The sequence below is a fragment of the Polistes dominula genome, unplaced genomic scaffold (genome assembly GCF_049000335.1).
Source record: "Polistes dominula isolate Pdom_NZ unplaced genomic scaffold, Pdom_raw_medaka contig_516, whole genome shotgun sequence".
Taxonomy (NCBI): domain Eukaryota; kingdom Metazoa; phylum Arthropoda; class Insecta; order Hymenoptera; family Vespidae; genus Polistes; species Polistes dominula.
In genome coordinates, this window is record NW_028300885.1 from 162,591 (window position 1) to 173,629 (window position 11,039).

At 41.4% G+C, this 11,039-nt stretch overlaps 1 protein-coding gene across 1 annotated transcript; it reads left to right on the forward strand.

Moving 5' to 3' along the window:
• The first annotated feature begins 6,698 nt into the window (after positions 1-6,698).
• On the forward strand, positions 6,699-9,509 carry LOC149033533 (uncharacterized). The gene is made up of 4 exons (XM_089177040.1): positions 6,699-7,986; positions 8,241-8,682; positions 8,739-9,350; positions 9,470-9,509. The coding sequence occupies exons 1-4, from the start codon at positions 6,699-6,701 to the stop codon at positions 9,507-9,509; spliced, it is 2,382 nt and encodes a 793-aa protein (XP_089033166.1).
• Positions 9,510-11,039: the final 1,530 nt, after the last annotated feature.

Genomic DNA, 11,039 nt, shown 5'->3' on the forward strand with positions numbered 1-11,039 from the left:
ATTGTAAGACGTTTATTCAAAAAAAACGTAGAGAAAATTATAAAAAATTTGCAGAAAAAATCAATATACATACTAGTCAAAGCTACGTTTGGAATTCTTGTAAAATAATGAAAAATAAATACACAACAATAAGGCCTTGTCACACAATAGAAAACCATCAAACCGATGATAGTTTATTAGGCACAGCCTTAAATAAAATTAGTCCATCTTGGTGCCATACTGATCCTAATTTTTTACCAAATTGTGAAAAGAATGAAATGCTTCGTAAATCATTTAATTTCTCAGAGTTTAATATTGCCTTAGATAGTAGAAACATACATTCTTGTCCGGGTATGGATGGAATAGACTACGAAGTGCTAAAAGAACTACCTGTAAAATATAAACTTATCCTATTAGACATATTCAATGAAATGTATAGTACTAATAATTACCCTGTTTCTTGGACAGATGTATATGTACATTTCGTCTAAAAACCAGATGGTACAAGCATAAGACCAATAAGTCTAACGCAGTTTCTATGTAAACTCTTTGAAACGTTAATAAAAAATCGTTTGCAATAATGGGTTGAGCAAAAAAAAAAAATTCTTCCAGAAAGCCAAATCGGATTTAGAAAAGGGCAATCAACATCAGATAATCTATTAAGTCTAGCCCTTCAGGTAGAAGAATCATTTATTAACAAAAAAGACATTTTAGCTGCTTTTCTTGATGTCAGTGGAGCATTTGACAATGTTAACATTGAAATTCTATTACTTGAACTCACACAAATAGGCTGTCCACAAGCATTGACTAAATTTATAAAATTTATTACATTCGAAAGATCAATATACACTGATAAAACAGGTAATGAAGCTAGAAAAGTTTATAAAGGAGTGCCTCAAGGTGGTGTGCTTAGTCCCCTACTATACTGTATATATGTCTCTAACGTTATTGATAGGATTCTAAAAAGTGTAAAGATATCACAATTTGCAGATGACATTGCACTTTACTGCAATAGAGGTTCTTTTGAAACAAGTAAAAGACTGCTTGAAAAAGCGTTAAAACAAATGTTGGAAAATCTTTGTGAATTGGGGCTCTCTTTAAACGAGTCAAAAACCATTTTTATACATTTTAACAATCGCAACATTAAGCCTAGCGAAACTAAAATAAATATTAACAATACGATCATGAAATCTAGTAACCACGCACGATTTATTGGAGTTTTATTTGACTATAAATTAACATTTAAAGAACATGTAAATAAAGTCTTGAACAAATGTACAAAAGCAATAAATATCATTAAATTCTTACGAGGTACTAAATGGGGTGCAGATCCTGAAACTCTAATTATTATGTATAAAAAAGTTTTGTACGATCAATCATTGATTACGCTAGCTTTGTCTACTTTCCTATACAAAAAACTCAAATAGAAAAACTAGAAAAATTACAATATATGGTTATAAGACTATCCTTAGGATACAGAATCAGCACCCTAACTAATATTCTTATCTCCGAAACAAAACTAACTTTTATACAAGAACGTACTATATATTTATGCAATAGTTACTTGTACAAGATTGCCTCAGATACTAGTTTAAACATATATGAAAATGTTTTTGATTTTAAAAAACAGATAGAATGTAAAGAACATTTGTTTGTAAATAATAAACGTATTTTTGTGAATTGCATAAAAAGTATCAATCAAGTAGACTCTCTTATATTCAAAAGCGATTACTATACCTGTTACAAGCGTGCATATGATATAATAATAGGTGATATAAATATCGATTTCGAATTTGGTAAAAAATTAAAAAGTTCTAATGATCCTTTTTGCGTATTGCGCAATATGTGATGTGGATTGTGTGAGGTGTTGCTTGACGCGATCAAAGTTTTGAACAAGACACACAGAAGCGGGACCTATCGGCGCCGGTTCTTTCGGCGTATGCGCTAGCACAAGTGGACACAGCGCTGCTTCTTTAAGACAAGGCTTTCCCGCGCAGCTTGATTTCCCTCTACAACCCTATGCTAGTTCGACGGATCATGGAGAGTGACCCGACGGTCATTGGCCAATCAATTTGGGGAAGGGGGTGCACAGGACTACTCGTTCCCTATAAAAGGCCACGAAAAATCGTCAATGCATTCATTCAGTCAGCAACACTCGATTCACATACAACTAAAGCATCAAGAGCAAGGAAAACTCATCGGCACCTGACAAAGCAGCCTAACCACATCTCATCACGCAATCATCCGGCAGCTCAGCATCGGGGCGATAGTTTACATACAACAACGCAAAAGCGTATTATATAACAAGCAATAAAGGAACAGTTCGATTCACATTCCTCCACAATCCCGTAAAACCTTTTTATTTTACGATAAATAAAGAACATCGTACTGATCAAGGCACCTGTACGCAACAATCCTAACTTGCTGGTGGATGAACTTACTAAAGATAGAAATACGTATGCAATATATACTGATGGAAGTAAATCAGAAAATTCTAACTCTGTTGGTAGCGCTTGCATCTGTCCAAAATTAAATATAAGTATTCTGACTAGCACCAACAAACATGCTTCAATATTTACTGCTGAATGCATAGCCTTATCGAATGCAATCGACATTACTTTGAATCATCCACACTGTAACTTTTTAATTTTTATTGATTCTTTAAGCACTTTAGTTTCATTAAAAAATTGTAAAAATAGTGTACATACAAACCCTTATATATACGAAATCAAAAAGAAAATCCTTGCATCAAACAAAAAGCGCAATAAAAATTGTAAAATTAAGCTTGTCTGGGTACCGTCCCATATAGGTATCAAAGGTAATGAAGAGGCTGATGCTAAAGCTAAATTAGTATCTGGAAAACCCTTCTCAACTCATGGTAAAATTCCGTATACTGATTTCAAAGAACTAGCAAAAAAAAGCTTTTACGGCCACTAATAACATAATTATTGAAGAAGGACGTACAAAAGGTTTTGAATTTTTCCAAAAGTATCATAACACTAAAGCTAAACTTTGGTTCAAAAATAGAAAATTACCACATAAAGTTATAGCTACAACTAACAGATGTAGATCTGGCCATTATAGTTTAAATGCATCGTTAATAAAAATCAACGTCATTAATGATCCGTCTTGTAATTGTGGTTACCAACTGTGGCGTCCCATATGTAGCGGTACGACCGATGGTCGCGCCATCTAAGTTACTAGAAGGCTAGGGAACCACACTAGCAAGTGTGGTCACCAGACGAGTACAGTCTGTGCGTAGCCGTTGAGAAGTGTACAACAAAGAAAAGCAAGTCGCATCCTAATAATAAAGATCATAAAACAGATTCAAACTAGTATTATCTTTACTATAGAGAAACCCTCTACACATACCTCCTTGGTGCTGACACCTCTCGGTCGACTCGTCAGGTTGCGGCGCTTCTCACCAGGACGGTGCTGACACCTTTCTTTATACCGGCACCAACCTTCAGGTCACTAGCAACCGCCGGAAATGCGCGCTTCCGGTGGGGGAAAAATCTGCTCGGCCACGTAGCCGGTCCAGAGGGTGGCAGCGCCGGATTGGCCGGAGCTTGTGGCGTGATCTCGACCCGAGGTCTTGATTGGCGGATCAACGTGGCGTGATCTCGGCGCGTCGTCCTCCGCGCCCCGATGATCTAGGATTCAGCGGAAGCTGGATCGATTTCGGTCATTCGTGTGCGGCTCATAACTCAAGTCAGTCGATATTTTCTTCACTCTCGAAAATTCAAGATATCCAGCTTTAACCGTTAAAATTCTCTGTGTCTCTTTCGTTCGTGTGCTTGTTCAATTATTCTATTGGTCACTTCTGTTCTCTGTGTGGATCACTAGTGAAAAAAAGGAAGTTTCCACTGGCCCTAGTCCGGCGTCGGTGATTGGTCAATTGCAGTGGTCAGTAACTATGCAACGCTGCGCGGCTTCTGGACTGAACACCTCCAACTTCCACACAACAACAAACTCTTGACCACATACTTTGGCAGTGTCCTCTATATGAGGAACAACGAAATAAGTTTAAAAAGAGGCTTCACAAAGTTAAACTACTAGCCCAACCTCTAGCATCTTTTGTTTTGCTCCATTCTCCTACAAGGTATATTTGTAATAGTTTCTGTAATTACCTCGAAGACTGAAATCTTAACTTGTAGGCATGCGATTATAAAGTAATGTACTTATATATCATCTTTTTTCAATAAAATACACAAAATAATCTCTCTTTAGAGATTAAAATTGTTTATATAAAAAAAAAAAGGTTATATGAGAGTATAATGTAAAAAATGTATTAGGTTGAGAAGTATGAAAATCGAATGCAATAATGACGCATAATTACATTCGAATTTTATACTTGACAGCCTAATATAATACTGTATAATATTTATTTAGTGTATTTAATGATTGGTAATTAGGTTATATGAAATTTTAATATAAAAAATGTATTAGGATGAGAAGTATGAAAATCGAAGCCAATTTTGTCGTATAATTGCATTCGAATTTCATACTTAACAGCCTAATACAATATTGTACAATAACTATTTAGTGTATTTAATGATTGTTAATTAGGTTATATAAAAGTATAATGTAAAAAATGTATTAGGTTGTGAAGTATGAAAATCAAATGCAATAATGTCGCATAATTACATTCAAATTTTTTACTTTACAGCCTAATATAATATTGTATAATATTTATTTAGTGTATTTAATGATTGTTAACTAGGTTATATGAAAGTATAATGAATAAAATGTATTAGGTTGAGAAGTATAAAAATTGTTATCATTGTTATAATTATTTCGCAAAGTAGTGTTATAAATATGTCGGGTAATTACATTCGAATTTCATACTTAACAGCCTAATATATAATTGTATAATAATTATTTAGTGTATTTAATGATTGTTAACTATGCTATATGAGAGTATAATGTAAAAAATGTATTAGTTTGAGAAGTATAAAAATTGTTATTATTGTTATAATTATTTCGTAAAGTATTGTTATAAATATGTCGGATAATTACATTCAAATTTCATACTTAACAGCCTAATATTTTTTTTTGTATTTAAAATAATGATTCCCTTTCGGGATACATGAGGTGCGCCGACCCGTTTTAATATAATACATCTTTACAAATATACATTTTTACTGATACACCTATACACGAGTACACTTTTATTAACTTCTTCTTACTACCACATCCTCTTAACACTGCTATCTCCTTTTACATAATTCTTTCATCCATTCCATTCCCTTTTCTTCCTCTCCAATCAACACTTCTATCCTCTCTTCCGTTTCCGAATAGTTGCATTCCCTCATCACATGCATTCATGTCTCTTTCTCTATCCCACACAATCTGCACATAATCTTCTCATCCTCTTTTATCCAGTATCTGCTTGCCCTCCATTCATTCCCTAATCTGAATCTTGCCATCATTTTCAATTTTTTCCCTTTACTTTTTTCTTGCAGATATTTTGGTATCCCTTCTGTTCTCCATCTTTCATATTCCCTGTTGTACTTTGATTCTTCTATCCTTTTCTCCCTTTCCTTTCTCTTCACCACTTCTCCCACTTCTCCTCTCCTCTTCTACCACTTTATTTCTCCATATCTCTGCCACATTCTGTCCATTATCATCTCTTACCTCTGCTTCCCATCTGTTTAGTCCTGCTCTTTCATACATTATTTTCCTTAATCTACTGTTTGGGAATTAATCTGCCCAATCAGAATGCTTAACAGTTGTCGCTCAATGAAGACTCGCCATAACTCATCTCGGCGGTGAAGAAGCGCCGTGACGCCGGTTTCTCAGGCAGCCATTGTTCGTTAGTTCACGTCGACTTGTTCCATTCACACGTGTTTTCTCGGCTTTGTCTACGTCTTCTCACAAAGTCATAGGTTCGGTGGGATTAATATAATCTTCATCGTTCGATTCATAAGTGATTAATATAATCACGCCGTCTCAAGTCCACTCAGTATAACATTATTAGTGAAAGTTCGGAACGTAGTCCGCTCAACGGCCACTCAGTTTAAATCTTAACCGACACGCGGTGTACTCGTGCGCATTTTTAATAAATCTGACCACTCACTGCAATTGCTCGGCGTTCTACTCATTTTTGACCACTCAATTCCTCAACATTTGGTCCTTCGAGCCGGATCGAGCATTTGCAGCGCAGATTTGTAAAAATTCGGTAAAGTTCATTGTGTGCGGTATATTTCGTCATCTCATTTCCTTTGTTCGGGAAAGTAGTGCCAGCTCAAGTAGTGCTCTTACGCGTGACGTAGTGCCGTGTCACGCCTTCTCTTACTCGGAAAAGTAGTGCCATCTCAGTCGCTTAGTTTCGCGCGAAATAGTTCCATCTCAAGTTGTGTGGCTACGCGTGACGTAGTGCCGTCTCACGCCCGCTCTTACGTCACGAGAAATAGTGCCACGCTCGCGTTAGTGTGACGCGTGAGCCCCCCCCTCTCTCACTCTCGAGTAGGGTGGGATAAAGCCATCCCTCTTGCGTGTACGTGTCGTCTCACTCGCTTCGCGCGACCCGCGAATACTTCCCCCACTCTCACTCCCGAGTAGCGGGCTATTGTCATCTCGTTCGCGGTGTTTACTAAATAGTGCCGTTACCTATTGCGACATTGTTCTCTCATTGGCACTACTTATTATCAGTGACTCTCAGTACAATCTCAATTAAACAGTGACTATCAATACAGACTTCTCATTTAATTATCACAATGGTGCTTGTGCGGGATGAAGAGAAAAAGGCTAAGACCACAAGCAGTGGTGATGATCAACCGATCTCTCAGACAGCTCAACCGACCAGCCTGACGGTACCCTCGACGTCCACTCATGGCCAAGGCACCCGGTCAAGAAGCCAATCGCCTGCGGCACTCACGACAGAATTCACGTTACGGGTGCAGGCACAAAGGGAGATCCTCGTGTCCATAGAGGATATATTTAGTCAGGTTATTGACGCATCCGAATCGATCACCCTGACAGAGGTGACCATGTTGCTCGAGCAGCTAGAAGAGCTGCATGGATCATTCCGCCAAGAGCACGCTCAACTGGTATGTAATTGGCCTCCCAACCAGATGAGCCATCCATACCTCACGGAAACGGTTAACATCAGTGACACAAAATTGATGATCAAGACAAAACGACTGCTTGGTCGACTTAAGGAACGACTCACTCAGAACACTCAGCACACTCCTTCACCCGACGATAGTGCTCGTGTCCGCTCCCGGCTCCCTGAATTGACAGTGCCAACATTCAGTGAAGACTGCCGGAAATGGCCTGATTTCAAGGCCATGTTCAGCTCAGTGATAGCAGACCGCTCGGATCTCAGTGATCTGGAAAAGTTCCAGTATCTAAAATCAGCGATGCAGGGTGAGGCCTATGAAATTGTTGCCAACATCACGCCTGACAATTCATCATTCGACTCGGCTTGGACCTTGCTCACATCAAGGTTTGAGAACAAACGCCTCATTATAAAAACACACCTGGAAAGACTGCTCAATCTCAAACCGATACAAAGGCGCCAAGCCACATCGCTGACTAAAATGGTCAATATTATTAACGAGACTACTCAGGCACTTAAAACGCTCACGGTGGAGAGCAATAATGATTGCCTCATGGTCACTCTGCTCACTGGACTGCTCGATCAGGACACTCGCGAGAGGTGGGAGACATCTCTTGCATCTACAGATGAATTCTCGACACTCAGCCAGCTCACCGAATTTCTGGTCGCTCGTGCCCGCACATTGGAGACTATAGAATCCTCATCCACGCCTGCTCAACCCAATGTGCCAAAAGGGGCTAAGACTACTCGGACAAGCTCACATCAGGCCTCTCAGCAGCCCTCAGTCAGCTCATCAAGGCCTGTTACTCATCAGACTTCTCGTCCTGCTCAGTCACGAGCTGCATATCCCTGTGACTGTTGTGGGCAAGACCACTACATCGCAGTCTGCCCAAGGATGCGAAGCTATTCGGTCAACCAACGGGTACGGTTGATCAGAGACAGAAGTCTGTGTTGCAATTGCCTAGGCAGGCATAATTTAAGGAGGTGCAATAGCTGAAATGCATTTGCAAATCATGCAACAACTACCATCATACCCTGTTGCATGGTGCAGACCTCTCAATCGTTTTCGAACCATCAGGAGATGACCATCAGACCGCTCAGGAGGTGTCTAGCACACCCGCTCCTTCATCAAAGTCCTCTCAAGCATGAAGCTCAGAGCAGCTCTTTGAGAGTTGCGATCATCTCACGTCTAACTCAGCCCATCTCAGTCATCTCACATTGCTGGCCACAGCAACAGCAATAGTCGTCTCAGCCGCTTCAACAACTCAAGTTCGTCTGCTCATCGACCCTGGATCAGAAATCTCATTCATCTCAGAAAAGCTCACCCAGCAGCTCAAGTTACAACGAAGGCACTCAAGGCTGGACGTTTATGGTGTCGGTGGAACACGGACGTCTCAAACAAGAGGAATTGTCACGCTCAACCTTCAATCAAGGTATAGACCACTCACGGTGACAATTTCAGCTCACGTGTTAAAGACAGTTACCACCATCCTGCCGGTCATAAAGACTCAACAGGAACCCGAATGGCCACACCTGAAGGGTTTACCTCTAGCTGATCCAGAATTTCTCGTTCCAAGGGCAGTAGATGTCATAATCGGAGCAGACTTCTACGGCCAACTCATTAGGCCTAATATCATTAGGTACTCAGCAGGAACTCCCATTGCTTAATTATCAATATTTGGGTGGTTGGTCATAGGCCCAATTCAGGCACCAGGTCACGCACAAGGACAACTCATCTCGGCAGCTCTCAGGTATCAGACTCGTCCTTGCGAGAGTTGTTGACACGGTTCTGGGTCCAAGAAGAACCTCCATCATCGGACAACTCATCGCTTACTCCTGAGAAGCAAGAGTGTGAGCTCCACTTCAAGACCACTCACTCAAGGGACTCAACAGGGCGTTACATCGTCAGGATGCCTCTCAAATCGCCCCCAACAGTCCTGGGAGATTCTTATCAGACAGCTCATCGATCGCTCCAACGAATTCTCAGGCGACTTGGCAGAGACACTCAGTACGACCGATTGTACACTCAGTTCATGCGAGAGTATGAACAATCTCAGCACATGCTCAAGCTCGATGACATCTCAGTTGGTAGAAGGCCACATTACTATTTGCCTCATCATGGGGTACTTAAGCCAGACAGCTCCACCACGAAGCTCAGGGTTGTTTTCAACGGTTCAAGTGCCAGCTCCACTGGTCACTCGCTCAATGACATCATGCACGCTGGTCCTAATCTGATGCTCAACATCTTTGACTTGCTCATTTGGATACGTCAACTCAAGTATCTCTTTGCGACTGACATCACTAAGATGTACCGGCAAATCAAGATACATCCAGATGACCAGGATCTGCAACGCATCGTGTGGGTGAATGAACAGCAGGAGGAATCTCATTTTCAGCTCACTACAGTCACGTATGGAACCAAATCAGCACCGTTCCTGGCTGTACGAACGCTCCTTCAGCTTGCTGAAGACGAAGGCTTTCAGTATCCTCTTGCTGTCAAAACGATCACTCATGGGCGTTATGTTGACGACATCTTCGGAGGATCCGACACAGTGGAACAGCTCGTGGAGACTGCTCAACAACTCATACGGCTCTGCCATGCGGGCGGATTCCCGCTGGCTAAGTGGCACTCTACTTCTCAGGAACTGTTGAGAGAGGTCTCGTCTGAGCTTGGCGAGACCTCAGGCATCTCATTCAACGACTGCGATACCAAAATCCTTGGTATTCGATGGTCACCTCAACAGGACAGGTTTGACTTCTCAACAATCTCGGCTTCTCCCTCCAAACGATACTTGAAACGTCTTGTCCTCTCAAAAGTAGCACAAATTTTTGATCCATTAGGCTTCGCATCTCCAGTCATAATTAAGGCTAAGATCTTTCTTCAGGCTCTCTGGTTGCATAATCTCGACTGGGACGAACCACTCTCGGAACAGCTCATCTCACAATGGCTCAACATCAGACAAGATCTCATTAGCCTGGCCAGGCCCTCATCCCACGTTGGTTCAACACTCTCACTAATTCAGCTGTTGAACACATGGCTTCTCTGATGCATCGCAATTCGCATGGGCAGCCGTTGTGTATCTCGTTGTTAACTCGTCGTCCACTGGCGCCAAGGTCTCTCTTATTTGCTCAAAAACGAACGTCTCACCGCTCAAGCGGCTAACCATCCCGAGGTTAGAACTCTCAGCAGCGTTTCTACTCTCCACGCTCATGAATCATGTTTGCGCTACTCTAAACATGATCATAAATAAGACAACCTTGTGGACGGACTCTCAGGTAACTCTTACATGGATCAAAGCTCATTCATCAAGATGGAAAGATTACGTACGCAACCGCGTGATCAAAATTCAGGAACTCTCAAGGAATACTCATTGGAGGTATGTGCCTGGCACATCAAACCCAGCTGACTGTGCATCGCGTGGGATAACCACAGATCAGTTGGAAAAGCACTCTCTATGGTGGACGGGACCACCATGGCTCACTCAATCAGTGGCATCATGGCCGGCTCAGATCGATACAACTCCGGATGACTCATGTGCAGAAGAAGAAGCTCGTGCTCGTGTTGCACATCACGCGGTACATCTTCTCCGAGTTATCATTGGGATCTCATTTATCGATACTCATCGCTCAACAGGTTGCTTCGAGTTACAGCTCTCTGCAATAGATTTCTCAAGAGGCTCTCAGGAGAGCTTGACTCGACACCAGCAGCCTGTATCTCAGCCAAAAGCATGGAAGACTCACGACTCTTTTGGGTCAAGGCCACTCAATCGGCGTACTACTCAGAAGAAATCTCAGTAATTTCAAGACGATCTCAGCTGCCAAGTTCGCATCCACTCTCTAGACTCACCGCATTCATTGATGCCGGCGGTGTGCTCAGGGTGGGCGGTCGCCTCTCAAAGTCCGAACTCATGTACGAGGCAAAACATCCAGCTATTCTCCCTCGTAGCTCCAGGCTCTCAAAACTCATCATCGCCCATGCTCACAAGAAAACGATGCA

Excerpts from the sequence above, each read along its gene's own strand:
- LOC149033533 (XM_089177040.1), top strand. The coding sequence starts at position 6,699 with ATGGTGCTTGTGCGGGATGAAGAGAAAAAGGCTAAGACCACAAGCAGT. Across the intron at positions 8,683-8,738 it reads ATTAGGCCTAATATCATTAG|GCCCAATTCAGGCACCAGGT; the intron begins GTACTCAGCAGG and ends GGTTGGTCATAG. Across the intron at positions 9,351-9,469 it reads GCGACTGACATCACTAAGAT|CACCGTTCCTGGCTGTACGA; the intron begins GTACCGGCAAAT and ends GAACCAAATCAG.